The sequence below is a fragment of the Meleagris gallopavo genome, chromosome 11, assembly GCF_905368555.1.
Source record: "Meleagris gallopavo chromosome 11, MGAL_WU_HG_1.1, whole genome shotgun sequence".
Lineage (NCBI taxonomy): Eukaryota > Metazoa > Chordata > Aves > Galliformes > Phasianidae > Meleagris > Meleagris gallopavo.
The window spans coordinates 14720401-14735311 of record NC_139414.1 but is presented as its reverse complement, the minus strand read 5'-3'; the positions used below and the strand labels follow the sequence as shown (position 1 = coordinate 14735311).

The 14911-nt window shown below is 58.3% G+C and overlaps 1 protein-coding gene across 1 annotated transcript; it reads right to left on the bottom strand.

Moving 5' to 3' along the window:
- Positions 1 to 4807: 4807 nt before the first annotated feature.
- On the bottom strand, positions 4808 to 12789 carry PTMA (prothymosin alpha). The gene is made up of 5 exons (XM_085233199.1): positions 12659 to 12789; positions 9282 to 9353; positions 8516 to 8609; positions 6097 to 6170; positions 4808 to 5706 (listed from the first exon to the last, which is right to left on the bottom strand). Exons 1-5 carry the CDS (start codon positions 12701 to 12703, stop codon positions 5659 to 5661), a joined length of 333 nt encoding a protein of 110 aa, XP_085089325.1. The 5' UTR covers positions 12704 to 12789; the 3' UTR covers positions 4808 to 5658.
- Between the last annotated feature and the right edge of the window lie 2122 nt (positions 12790 to 14911).

The window sequence follows — 14911 nt, the reverse complement described above, 5'->3', positions numbered from 1 at the left end:
CCCACGCTTGAGAATGGCCGCACAGCTGTGGGGGGCACTTTGAGGGGGCTCAGGATCCAAGGAGCAGCCCCTCACCGCACACACAGGGCCCTTCCACAGCTCAAACCCAGGTGCAGCCCAAGCCTCCCAGCGCTGCGCTGCAGCCATCAGCATCCAGCCCGGAGCGGGAACCGGCCGGCTCCTTCAGCAGCAGCCGCCGCCACGCGGGCAATGCCAGCCGCCAGCGCCTGCTTTTCTCGGTTCATTGTTCGCAGCTGGGGTTGGTTTGGCTGCCAAAGCTCCCGTGGAGGAGGCGAGAGCCTTCCGGCCGCCGGCACGCACACGGCGGTTGTTCCTGTGGGTGCCGCGGGGCAGGGAGCGCGCTGGAGAGGCGACTCCCCACGTGGCAGGGCTGCGGGGCGAAGGCAGGGGGAGGAGGGCGACGCACGGCGGGCTCCGGGCTGCAGGCAGCTCGGTTTCGGGGCCGTCGCACCCGCCGCGCTCGCAAAGGCGCGGGTATGGCTTACGGCTCGTTAACGGCCCACAGATCCGCTGTGCGTCGGGATCTCCTCCCCACGCCGCCCCCAGGAGTTAGAAGCAAGGGGCCGCCTCCTTCCCCACGCCTTCCGCCTGCCCAGCTGCTGCCTCAGGGCTTTCAGCTCCTGGCATTCTGCCCCAGAGCTGCCCTGCCCAATAACGCACGGATGGGCAAGCAGAGCCTCCCTGATGCGGTTAATTGTCTGATTCGGAGAGATACGGGTGAACAAAAGGCACACAAACAGCCCGGAGCCATGTTATGCTCAGTGCTTGCTTTGCTACTCTTACCCTCTGTGGCAGCTGGCACAGGCTGGGGAGGTTTGGGTGGCTCTGTCTTCTTTCAAGGCGGTGAAATCCAGCTCCTGAGCGGTCCGTGGGAAGAGCCAGCAACACACTGTATCGGCAGCACAGGGCTGCCGAGTGACTTGGTGCAGTTCGGCAGCCAAAGGTCTTGCTTTCAACCCAATGTGTCCCAACTCCACCTGAGGGAAGCCTCCAACTGCTGAACCCTCGGTGAGGCAGGACTTGGGTGCAAGCCATGTTGGGGCTCAGCACTCACAGGGGAGGCTGCAAGATTCTGCCCAGGCGCTGGGGATGTCTGCACTCCTCGTGCATCCCAGCATCCTTGCAGGGGTCTCCAAGCACAGAGCAGGGGCATCCAGTGGCACCAAGTCCCCTCTTGGCTGGCAGATGCCCCATAGGGTGCTAAAGATGCCTGGTGTGGAATTTAAGCAGGAAAAGCTCTTGGTTCTTGTGCTGCCATCAGCGGGACATGGCCATACCAAGCACTCACCTGTCCCAGTCCTCAGCTCACCGGCACAGAGCTGCCCACATCCCCGGTTTCCCACTGTGTCATCCTCAGTGGCTCAGCTCCAGTGTGACCCAAGGGACACCATCCAGGATGTCCTGTCCTCACGGTGCTGCAGTAACCTCCGTGGGAGCTCCAGGGTGTCCGGCTTCCCCGGGCAGCAGCACTAGATGGTGCTGCAACACTGCAATAAACACAACAGCATTTCCCCAGACTGTGCAATGTACACACAGTGCTGGTGGCCGAGGGCTGTACCTCGCCGTGTACTGGGGTGGCACCGCGGCCAGGAGCCTGGGACAGACAGGAGGGGGACGGCCATCCACACCAGGTAGGCCATGGGTCACCCTGGGGAGGGACGTGCCCCACACTCTGCCCTTGTGTTGGGCAGGATGAAAGCAGAGCCCATCGCAGCCCATCAGGCATCAGCACAGCAGCCTTGGGCCAGTGGCTGTCCCCCATCGTGGGGCTACAGGAGGATTTGCAGCAGGGTTTGGCTCTCCAGGGGTAGCACACGTTGTGGGTTGCCCTCCTCAGAGACATGCTCCAGCCCTGCACCCAGCTCGCTTGCTTAAGGCATGAGAGCATCACCCTGCCCACCTCCTTGCCCCATGGAACATGGCCATGACTCTCCTGGGGACACACAGAGCCCGGGGAGCCGCAGCACTCCCTGTGCATGCGAGAGGATGAGTTCAGCTCCAGCTGAGCACAGGGGAGCAGCTATGGGCACAGGGAGGGGCAGCAGCAGGGGAGCACATCTTGCTGGGTTTTGTTGCTGAAGGATCGTGGCCAGGCAGGAAGAGGCCACAGTGGGGGCAGGAGAAAGGCTGTCACACTCAGAAGGGCACAAGGATGAGACAGGGACCAGACCCCCTCTGTTGGCTCTTCAGCATGGGCCGGGCTCTCCTGCCTGTAAGCCATTTTCAAGGTACATCTTTGCTAATTGGGATGGACCAGGACCAAAGACAGCCCCAGACCTCAGCCCCCTCCAAAGGGCTGCTTTACAGGTGCACCTCACAGTCAGGCTGGGCAGCATGAAGGAACAGCTCTGCATGTTGACATGTGCCAGCAACACCCCAAAACCCCTCCTGGTTTGATCACCTTGAGCAGCCATGCTGGAGTCTGTCCCACTCATCCAAGCCAGCAGATGCCCATAACGCATTGGCCCCGGGCACAAACAGCACCAGTGACCTCAGCCCACATCCATCCAGCCCAAGCTCTGCAGTCCCACAGGCTCTGTGCCAAGCCCTCAGGTGCTCCAGGTTCCACAGAGGTTCTCAAGATGCAGCAAGAGGAGGTCAGAAGGTCTGGATGAGGCGGAACGATGGCACCCAGGAGGAGCAAATGGAGCAGGATCTGACCTGCAATGGGCAGAGCTGGGGATGGCCCCATGGGTGCAGGTCCCACCCGGCCAACCTGCAGACTTTGAGCTCACAGAGTCCATGGCAGCACTGCTCGTGGTGAGCCAGTCACCTCCACAGGTGGGCACGGCCCTGCAATCCTCACAGGCTCACACCAGGCAGCCTGCAGCGATCCTCACATCCCCAGCTGTGTGGTCTTCAGCACCCTGTGATCACTCCACATCCAGCAGGGCTCACGTTGCTCCTGGCACACAGAGACCTTGGGCTTGTTTCCTCTGAGAATTGTGAACACAGGAGACAGCAAGAGGCCCAGACAGAGCTGCGCAAGTCAGCTTGTCACACAGCCCGTGCCCAAGCCAACCTCAGAAGTGCCCTCAGCCAGGACTGACAGCACAACCCCTGGAACAGCTGCACCACTGAGGAGACGCTGAGCCCTCCAGCTTTATACCCCTCGGTGGGGCAGGGCTGCCCCGATTGGCTGGCGCTGCTGACTGAGGATGGCACTGGATTGGCTGGGAGCAGCTGGCAGCCCCTGTGATTGGTGGGCAGCTGCTATGAGAGGCAAGGACAGGTGGTGGCACGCGGTTGGTTGGGCCACAGCAGGCAACAGCCTGGGATTGGCTGGAGCTGGGTGCTGCTTGATTGGCATTGGTGGAGGGAACGATGGAGGCAGTAGATACAGGCAGGACAGGTGGCAGCGTGCGATTGGCTGCTGGGTTGCACAGGTGAGCGGGAATTGGCTGCAGTCAAGCAGCCGGGTTTCCCTGTCACAACCATGCACTGAGCTGTGGCCGGTCTCAGCCTGGAGCTGGAGCAGTGCTGCCCAATGGGCTCTGAGGAGGGGGCTGCCAGCCGCAGCTGTGACTGCAGGACTGAGGGCAGAAACGTGTGGGCTCCCTGCAGGACCTGAAGCCTCACCCTGCACCTGTGCTAGGAGCAAAGGTGGAAGTACAGCAGGCCGAAGACTGGTGCCACTGGATCCGGAGCTGCGGGCTGCACCACCAGTGTCCCAGGCTGTGCCCATTCTCAGCTTCTGGGTGCAGAGCAGGGCTGCAGCATCACGGCGATGTGGATCCTGCTCCCATCCCAGCAGCTCCTCTGCTGCAGGCACCGTTTGAATGATTTGCTTTGCAAAGCAGCCAGCGCCCGCTCTGACCACGCACGGGGCAGGGCTGTGCAATGGGTGGCCAGTGACACACAGCTATTGGTCCTGCGCTGCCACGGCCCTTCTGGGACATGGCACTGCCCTCCACCCCATACCCAGGCAGGTAGCACACAGTGGGACGTGGTCTGAGAGTCACAGTGCTAAACCTGCTATGCCAACAGCACGGTTGATCAGGATCATTAGAGGTAAGGGAGGAGACTGAGCTTATCTGCCACTGATGTAAATACAGAGTGAGCAGCCAGGCCACTCCCGGGCTCCACCAAAGCCCCTGCACTCAATGCAGTTCTTGTGGCTGCTTTTTAAGAACGAAAATGAGCACCTCGGTGCCGACCCCAGGGCCAAAGCAGCCCAGCAGGGGAAGCGGACTCACTCATCCAGCTGATGGGAAATCCCCAGAGGCACAGCTCAGCTCCAGCAGCCCGGAGGAGGCAGTAGTCAGTCGGGTTAGGGGCAAAGCAAGAGGCACAGGCTGCAGCACTTGGGGTTTAGTTGGGGTACAGCAGTCACACAGCCCACGCACCACCTCCTACCATCACTGCATCCCTCGGATGCCCCCCTCCATGCAGCCCCCCCAGCTGCCCAACCACAGCTCCCTATAGGAAGGATGAAGCACTGCCACAGAACCACAGGGCAGCCAGAGCAGAGCACAAGATCACGAGATGTTTGAGTGTTTTCTCCATCCACAGCAGCACCACCACGCACGACATCCAGCCATCCTGACCCAGAGGGCAGCAGCCCCAGAGTACAGCAGGGAACACACTCCACCTTCCTGCCACAAAACACCGCTCTGCTACAACCAACCTCAATTCACAGCCCCCTCCCTCCCCACCTCTCTCACACTCTCCCCAGCCCAACTCCAAAGCGAAGAACTGAAGGACAGAAAGAAAAGGGAGAAAAAGTGAACAAAAGGAGTAACACAAATGAAAACAAAAACAAAAAGCAGCAGTTGGGAGGCAGCCGTGTTAGGACAACTCAGCAAAATAAAATTCCGGTTTATTGTTGGACAACATCATTTCACACATACATCAAACAGGCCAAAATAAAAGAAAAAAATAAAAATAAACAGCAACTTCGTGGACAGAAAAAAAAAAGAAAAACCTTTTTATCTTTGGCCTTGCCACCTCATACAAACCACAATCTATGGTACAGCTAAAGTACATACACAAAAAAAAAGTTACTGGAATGCTCAGAATAAGATTGTAATTTTTTTCTTTTTTTCTTTTTTTTTTTTTTTTTTTTTTTTTGCATTTTTTGTCTTTTTTTTTTTTACAAGTTTTTTTTTTTTATTCTCCTTTGAGATAATGGTTTGGGCCTGGTCACACCACAAGTAAAGTCAGAGATAGGTAACAAGAGATATACACTTCAAAGCCCCCCTTTTGGTCAATCCGAGATCACTTAAAAATGGCGGACCTCCTAACAATATGTACAAAAATATAAAATGTAAATAAAAAATACAAACAAATTCTCCTTTAAAGTACTTTTAAGAAAGAAAGCAGGGCCTTGAAGTTTTGGTGCTGGGGGGGGAGGGAGAGGGGTGGAAATGGGGTCTGTGGGAAGGGGGTTTCTCTCCCCGCGATCGGGCGAATCGTTTCTATGCTCATTGAGTGGCAGCGCCGCGCCGGGGGGCCGGGATGGGGTTCACTCTACTTGGTGAGGATGACCACGGCGAGGGGGGAGGAAGGGCTGTGTGTGGGGAGGGCTGCGACGGGAGAAAGGGAGGGGGGGGGTCCCAGGGGTGAAGAGGACGCGCTGGCCTTTTTTGTTGGTTTGTTTTTCCTCCTTATTTAAAAAAAATAATTATAATTTGCTGCCTAGTCGTCTTCATCAGTTTTCTGCTTCTTGGGATCGACGTCGTCGTCCTAAAGGGAAAGCAAAACGTTAGGGAAAGGGGACACCACCGAGATGGGCAGATGTAGGCTTCAAGTCCCTCTGCTTCTGCAGGGATATGGGAACAACGTGGACATTTCCCAAAACACAAAGCATCTAGTTCCCTGCTCAGGGACAGGAGCATCCCTGTCTCATCCCAGCACCAGGACCCCAACTTTGGATGAGCACAGCAGGTACAGACACCCTGCTAACCAGGGCAGTGAATAAACAGAACTGGGCCACCTCCCACAGGGATGCTGCTCAGAGGCAATGGAAGTGTATGGGCAGACTGGGGTCCCAGAGCCCAGCCCGATGCGCCCCGCTGGCGCTGTCCCCAAGCCCTTGGACACAGAAAGCCCTAAGGGGCCGGGCTGCATGCATACCTCGTCATCCTCAGCTGCCCTTTTCCCTGTGGCTCCCTCAGCTTCGTCATCTTCATCACCGTCCTCTTCCTCCCCTGCACAAGAGAAGAGGAAGGTGAGCTCCTCAACACCTGACATTGCTTCTCCTCAGCTGGCACCTAGGGAAATGGGAGTTTTGGGGCAGCTCCCAGCCAGCCTGACCACATGCAGAGGGGAAAGGGCACTCACTGCATCCAGCCTGGCTCACACTGTGTGATACCACAGACAGCAGGAGCACAAAATCCACATCGTGCTCAAGCACCAAGAGCACAGAGCAAGGAAAAAAAAAATTCAGAAAAAGGAAACTTTCTAGTGGCTGCTCCGCTTAACTGTTCCACATTACTTCTGCTTCCCTTTGCAGCTATTAGTCCATCTTTAATGAGTTAAGAGAGCCAGAACGTATTAGTTCTGAGTCAGAACACTTTCTAATTATCAGAACGGCAAACAAATGCTACCACCTTATCTGCAGCTTGGGAGAGGATGAGCAGAGCTCTGGGCTTTGACCCACTTTGAGCTCAAGTAGGCCAGTGGATCAGAGCAACAGCCATCACGTTTGGTGGCTCTGGGGCATCAGAGGTGAGACCAGAGGTCCTGGAAGAAGAGCCACCACTCGGCTGCCTTCGAGTCTCTTGCATAATGTGAGACCCTACTAAAACTTTCAGCGTCAAGGCCAGTAATCTGGCTTTAAACCGCCACACGTACAGGCAGCTGGGGGGGATTAAGGTCAGCCCATCCTCCTTTCCCCTCTCCTCTTCTCAGCATATGCTCAGCCACCACACGGCCCATGCTGTGGGAAGGACCCAGATTAGCTCCCAGTGATGGATCAGCACCCTGCAGCCAGCACCCGCAGCAGGTCAGGTGACAACACCAAGCTGATTGGGAGCATTTTTAGTTCTTTGAGCAGCTTTAAGTAAAGCAAATAATGAGATGGGACAAGAAGGGTGAGAAAAAAAAAAGTATACCCTCAAGCTCCCCTCTGCTGTCAAAAATCTGGGCTGCAGTTTGCCCACAAGTGGTGGAAAAATGCTGATACAAGCTGTGCTCACTGCCATTACATCTGCCTCCCACAGCTTTCAGCTGCTCAGGTGCAGCTTCGGGCAGGGATCACCCGAGGGCAGTGGGATTGGAAGGACAGAGCATGCACAGGATCCTGGCAAGGCACTGGCACAACAGGAGCACACCAAGTCTCTGTGATCTGGGAGAGCAGGGCCAGCACTGTGGGACCACAGCTCCCCGGGCTCAGACAGCAATATCCAAGCAACACTTCCACACCACACGTGTGCTGCACACACATCCCTCTCCTGGCCCCAGGGAACACAGAAAAGATAAAGATTTTCCCACAGAAAAGTGGGGCTGGATGTAGATGGGTCAGGATCACGCTGATCTGTCCTCAAGGACAAAAATTTTGGGTGTGAGCATTGCCACCTTTCAGTTTCTCTAGTAAGCCAGCTCCCTGTGGGCATAGGGGACAGCAAGAAGCTGAGAGCAGAGCGCTACTCTGACAGAGGCTTCCCCATTTACGTTCTGCCCAAATAGATGCTGGTATAGCATTTATTACATTTCCAGCCCCATCTGCCCCGGTTCTCTCTCCCCAAACTAACAGTTTAGTAGGTCAGCACTTAACCGAAAATTCACAGGGGATTAACCCAGTAACAACTCATCAAGGGCCTCAAGCTCATTCCAGCGTAACAAGAATGGTTTCCTCCCAGCCTTAATGGGTGATAAAAATAAGCAATGTTATTCATCCAAGCAGATCTTGGGGGAAAAAAAAAAAAATACTAAGCGGGGAGGATGAGATGCGATTGGGCAAGTCACTGCTGGATTCCTGGTCACTGCTGCCAAAGCCCACTTCCAGGAAGGGTCAAGTCAGGAAAAGGGGAGGGCAGGAAAATCCAGGACAGAGGACCAGGAAGGGTCAGATCAGAGCCTGCCCACTGCTGCGGGAGGAGTGAAGAGAGCCGCAGGTTCCTCTGCTGCTTCCCCAGCACTCAGCTGGGTGAGGGCACTGCGTCGGTCCCCACACACGGCACGCAGTGAGGGTGCTGGGCTGTGCTGTGTGCTGCAAGGCAAAGCCTGCCCAGCTGCCTGCATCCTGTCCCACTCACGTTTATGACAGCTGCTGCGATCACAAGAGTCAAGGGCAGGTTTTACTCCTCACAGAGAGGGGCTAATGCGCTTACTGAGTGCAGCAGTGGCACAGTGCTGTCTGGCTGGAGTAGGGAGGAAGGAATCTGCCCTCAACCTGCTGGAAGGGATTCAAGGCTGACTTCACTCCCTGGAGTTGGCAGCCCTCAGCTGACAAGAGCCGCCCCACTGCTGCCAAAAGGAGATGCTGCTCTCAGCTCCTGCGGCTCCCCAGGGTCTGCCAAAGGGCTGGGGCAGGAGGAACAAGGAAAGTTACCATCACCCTCTTCCTCCTCGTCTTCTTCCTCACCACCTTCCTCTTCCTCTTCATCTACTTCGTTATCAGCCTCTTGCTCTCCATTTTCCTCGTTCTCCTTGGCAAGACAAAACATCACTTAGAAAACGCACTGGGAAAGGGAGAAGGGGGAAGAGATGTTCAGCAGAAGCACGCATCCCCACCTTTCCTTCCTAAAGCACAGCACCAGCCCACAGGAGCCCCAGGTGTGCGCCTCGCTTCCTGCCTGCCCCCACACAACACAGGCAGCCCAGGCATGAAGGATCAGGTCTGTAGTAACTCGAGGCTGCAGCTTTGAGGCCAAGACAAAGTCTGCAGAGGCTCTCGGGACACATTAAAATGAGCAGAGTGAGTTTCCCATAGCACATTACAAATAGGAAACCAATCTGTTTATTTGTATGCAATGTGTTGCCCCATTCAACTGATTGTTACACTGTAAATACCAGAATCATTTTTCTCCTCCTTCTCTAGTGCCTAGAAAGGAGGAAGCAATGGATACAATCCAACATGGCTTTTGGGGAAAGGATCAAGACATCCAAGCCCCAACCTTCCTTTCTGCACACAGAGCAACTGCTGCAGACTAAGATTCCGTTCAACTCAAGTTCCAAAGGCTCTGCACAGCACAGGGGCAGCCTTCGGAGCATCGATCCCCTCTCTGACTGGGACAAGCTTGTAGCAAAAGCAAGGAGGGGAAGAAAAAGTCACTGAAGCAAGGGCTGCCACCCCCTGCAGATCCAACCATACTCACAGCATTGCCGTTGGCCGGTGCATCTCTGCCATTTTCTGTTTCTTCAACAACTTCCTTCTTCTCTTTTAGATCCTGGAACGAGCAGAAAAGCACAGTCATCCCAAATCCAGATGCTGGGCCAGAAAAGCTGCAGATCAGGTGTGAAAGATGCGGTCCAAGAGCACCCAGGAACTTGATTCTCTTCACACCAATTTGCCCTGTGATTCAGTTGCCACATTCCGGCTCCTCCTTGGCAATGCATGAGAGTGGGGGTAAATTTCAATCCGAGCTCACCTCCCCAAGAAGAGACCACTGCATTTCACCTCCAAGCTCCCAAACATGCGGGCTGGTTGCCTGCATGCACTCAACAACAGCAGCGCTGGCAGATTCCCCATCCCAGGAAAGTCCACGCAAGCTCCTGCCATGCCACAAAAAGCCAGCAACCCCACTGAATGCAAGCTCCATCGCCCCAGGGCTACAAGCCTCCACGGCTGCTCAGTGCTTTCACAGCAGGAACAAATCCCAGAGACTCATTAGCAGAGGCTGTGCTCTCTGCCCTGCCTGGGGAACATCGCTCAGCACACATTATGTGCCTGGGCTTTGTCGGAGAGGAGGGCTCCAGGATCCATCTCACAGCACTCAGTGTAACAGGATGGGGCGGGGGAAGCAGCCTATTTTTGTATCGCTCCAGAGCCATCCCTGGTGACTTTGGTTCAAGCCTCTGCCATGAGCAGAGCAAGGGCTGGTGTGCTTTTGCTATTGATCACTGTCAAACCGTCATGCCAAGTCGCTTGGCAAACAGACTGCGAGGATCCAACTTTATGTTCCTGCATAAAGAACACTTGGATTTAACACTGGCATCCTCTGCGCGCATCCTCCTCCCCTTCTGTTCCTCCATCAGCCAAAATGAGATCCTTCAGCACAGGCACTACCCAGCCAAGGGAAGCAGAGAGGCCCTTCCCCAGGGCCGCTCGCTGCACGGGGCAGTGAGAGGGATGAGGTCGCCTTGCAGCCTCTCCACAGCCACAGGCACTTTCACCAACTGCTGTCACTTCCATGTGGGAACGCTGCCAGCTGTGAACACGGTGCTCTGGAGGGGCTCACACCACCTGGGGCTGTAACCCAGTAAGCTGTTTACCAGGGCGTGAGGATAGAACAGAGGCAACCCTGCGGGTAGGGGCACCCCTCACCCACCCTACGTGGTGCTTCTGAAGCCAGCTCTGCGCTTACCAGAGCTGTGGACAGAACCTCACCTGGCATCAGCAGCCCAACATCTGGAATCACCATGGAACCTCTGATCACAATGCAAAGCCCAAACTGCATCCTCTGCACGGTCCAGCCCCACCGTAGGCCTTCAACCTCCATTCTCCTGCTTCTGGAGATTGACCACAGCCACCTGACCTCATCCCACAATCATCAGTACCTATCAGGCACTCCAACACACAAGAGCAACACAACACTTCTAAAGCCACACATGGCACAGTGTAGTTTCCACACCTTGCTATGGCATAAGCACCTCTGCAGGGGGACTGATCCCTCCCTGGTCCTGCAGCCCTGCCCCTTCCCAGCTGCATGCCCACAGGGTGCCAGGCCAGGACATCCATACCAGCAGAATGGCTGCATAACACGCCGTGGCTTTTCCCATTCCCCGGGCCCAGTCCAACACAAACAGCACAGTGCACACGGAGCCCAGCACACCAGCACTGCTCCAGCCGTAACAGAGCCTCTAATTATAGGTGTGGCAGAGCTGTTTGTCCAGAGAATAGCGATGCCGTGTAGTCATACGCCGCCTGCGAGCATTACCTCCGGCCCCGCGGATCGCGGTTCAGAGCCCGCGGGAACCCTGCGGCCTCCGCCTCCCGCCGGCAGGGGGCGCCCTTCCCGCCACGCGCCCCGCCGCCTTTCAAACCGCGCGCCACTCTCCGCGTCCTCTCATTGGCCGCCCGCCAACGCGCCGGCTCGGCGCCCCAAAGCGCGCTGGGAAATGTAGTCCCGGGCGGACTTCAGCTCCCAGCGGGCAGCGCGGGCAGGGCCGCACGTGGTGGGCGCCCCGCGGCACGGCGGCAGCCGGGGGCGGCGCTCGGCGCGGAGCCGCCGCCCGGGCAGGGCGGGACCCCCTTGCCCGCCCTCCTGGAGAGAGCAGCCGCCGGACGCCGAGTATCTACGGGCCGGGAGCGGAAGGGGGGGGGGGGGGGGGGGTCACCTTGCCGCTGCGCCCCTGGAGAACGAGCCGAGGCGGACACAGCCCCCGCGCCGGTAAAGGGCAGGGGAAGGTTAACGGCGAACTCGGCCCCGCGGTAAGTGGGGGTTCCCGACCCGCCTCGGCCCGGCATAACGAGCAGCGGCGGGGGCAGAGCGGGGGCGGCGTACGGCTACGAGCGGGAAACAGAAGTGAAATCGAAATCCGTCCAACGCGGGGCTTTAACAACAACAACAAAAAAAAAAACCCATACAACTCCCTTCGAGATGTTTTTCCCCTTCCTCGCTTCCAACCCCGCTTTCCCCCGGGAGCGGCCACGACCCGGTGACCGATACCGGCCGGGGAACGGTGAAACCATCCCCCGCCGCCTTCCCACGCACGCACCCGGATCCCCCCTCAACTTCCCCTCGGCACAACGGCGGCGCGGACCGCGGCACGCTGCCCGGTAGGAACCACAGCCCGGGTCCGCCGTGCCCCCGGGGACGCCCGCAGACAAAGGCGGGCGCCGGGATCGTGGCGGGGCCCCGCGGGAGCGCCTCTCCGCAGCCCCGGGGCTCCCCCCAGCCCTGGGCTAAGAACACCTCCATACTCTCAAGCGCTCCCCGCAGCCCCGGGTGTCCCCATCCACACGCATCGCTGGTGGAACACCCCGCCCGCCCGGCTCGTTTTTTAGGACCAACTCCACAAGCAACGTCCACCCTTTCTAATCATCCTAGAGGGATCCACGCCACTCAGTCTATCTTCCGCCCCCCCAAAAAAAAAAATCTCCCGACGAACAGCCTCAAGTTTGCCGGCGCTGTCAGTCACCGCTGCCAACAGAACGAATCGAGCGCTGCTCGCCCACCACCCCCCCTTCCCAGCCCCCCGGCGCGGGACGGCCCCGGCGCGGAGCAGCGCGGCGCGGGGCCCGAGCACGTTTCCCGCACGCGGGAGACAAAGGAACGCGGCGCGGGCAGCTCCGCGCGGCAGCGCGCGGCGGCGGCGGCAGATCCGCACCGAATCGCGGAGCGCAAAGAGCGGGGGCGGAGAGGAAATAATTAAAAAAAAAAAAACTAAAATAAAAAATAAAAATAAAAGCGCATAAACGAGAATTGCACATTTTCGCGGAGAAGAGGAAAAAAAAAAAAAAAGAAAAAAGGTAAAAAGAAAAACAAAGCGGAAAAGAGCAGCGCAAGGCGAGGCGCGCACCGGGGCTCACCTTGGCGCAGATCTCGGCGCTGGTGTCCACGGCCGTGTCGGACATGGCGGGGGCGTGCGGGGCGCGGGGCTGTGGCGGCGCGGGCGGCGGCGCGGGCAGAACAATGCCAAGATGGCTTTGCGCGAGCCAGTGGGGACTCACGCGGCGCCACGGCCCCTCTTATAGAGCCGGGGGCGGCGCGCGCGCTGCCCCGCGCCGCTCCCATTGGCCGCGCGCGCCGCGGCCGCTCGCTCCCATTGGCCGCGGCGCAAACAATGGGCACGGCCGCTTAAAGCGGCAGGCGCCCTCCGCCACTGCGGTGATGAGTTCGCGCCCGGCCTCAGCGTGGGCGAGGCGCGGAGTGCGGCCACGCTCCGCCCCTTACCCTCCCCTCCGCGCTGCCTCCGCCCCCGCCACCTCCTCCCCGCCCCGCGCTGTGTGAGGCGGAGAGGAGGGAACCGTTCCCCCCTCCTCCCCCCGGGCTCTCAGCTTCCATCCCCCGCCGCAGCGCCGCCCGCATGGCGGAAAAAAATAATAGGAGTAAAAAATAATAATAAGAGCCGTACTGCGGGTGAAGCGGCGCGGCCCCCCCGGACACACGCCGCCCTCGCACGGCTCTGCGGGACTCCCTCAGCCCGCGGTGCCACCGCGAGGTTCCGCCGCCGCCACCTCCGCCACAACAACCGCCGGCGGGGTGGGGGCAGCGCTGCCCCCCGGGATGACGCAGAAATTTGGGATTCCCGGCGATTCGCTGATTTTTGTACCAAAAAACAAAACACCGCCTCACCCTCGCTCTCCCCTCACGCGTTCGCGCGCCTTCGGCGGGCCCGGAGCTTGGCTCGCGCTGGGGGCTTTCCCGCATTCTCCCCCCCGTTACACGGGGCTGCGGATACCCCGGCCCCGCCGCGGGGCCGCCGCTGCCCCCCCGCCCTTCCCAGCTCAAGCGTCCCGCTCGGGGTAACGGGGTGCACCGGCGCACCGAGTGAGGGAGTTTTGCCACACTCAATATGGCGCCGGGAGCCCTTCGTGGGGCAATCACACGGCTCCACCGCTCATCGGGAGCAGCTCCGCTGCCGACAAAAGCCCCTCGGGTACGGCGGTGACGGGACCCAACGCTCCCCGGCATGGACGGCGCGAAAAAAAGAATGAAGAGATGAAAAAAGCCTCCTGGGACGGAGCAGCGACTCTGCCACACTCAAGATGGCCGCCAACAGACGGCGGAGCTCTGTCCTCGGAGGGCGGGATATAGCATTTGCGCGACGTGGATTGGCTGATGGAGTAGAGCGAACGCAGTGTTGACGCTTTGCGGTCTCTTATTGGCTGAAGTGCTTGTCTGTCTAAAACAGAGGGGGTTTGAAAGCCCGGAGCGCGCTCTTCACGGATTCGTGGAACGGAACGGGGGACACCTGGCTGAGGGGTTCTGAGGGACCCTGAGGTCACGGTGTGCCGCGTCCTGCTCCGAAATGTCCCCATTTACAATGCGGTTGGGGGGGACTTTTCTCCCTCTGATTCGGCGTCCTTCACCTCAGTGGGGTGGACGTAGTAGGTCTCGGGGAAGAGCCATGGGGACAGCATTTCCCTCGTGTTTGCGGCATGGCTGAGTGGGATCACAGCCCTCTGCCCTCTCCCTGTACTACAGCCAGGCTGGGCCTGGTGGCCTCTGAGCCATCCCAAAGAGAAAAGAGGGGAAAAAAAAAAAAAAAAAAAAAAAAGGAACTAAGCACAGCCCCTAAAATAAGGCATAACTTGGCTTTAACGCATGTCTTCTCCTCGAAAAAGGGATGTTCCTTCAGGCTCGGTTCCCACGTTTCAAGAATACTTGGAGAGAGAGGAACGGTTTAAAAATGGGATGTGGGAGATTTGAGGGAGAAAAGGAGGAATCCTCAGGGGAGGGTCGTGCCGAGATCCCACAGAAAGCAGAGAGAGGGGGGAAGGGAAGGAAAACAAAACAAAACAAAACGATTAAATCCCTAGGAAACCCACACAGAGCCTTCCCGGCGGGTGCCCGCCCGTGCGTGTGAGGCATTGGGAGGCTGCCGCCGCTCAGCATTTTCTGCCTCAGCGGTCCAAAAGGAAACAACAAGGAAACAACACCGCCACAAAAAACTGTTGCCTGTAAAAGGCAGCTGCTGCTTCACCTCTCCTCCACCCCTCCCGCCCGCCGTGCTGAGGAACGGCTCAGCGGGAGGAGGAGGAGTTGGAGGGACTGTACGGCCGTGCCCCGGCAGCGGGACGGAAGTTTCCAGGCTGTGCCCGCACCTCATGGCTCTGGTT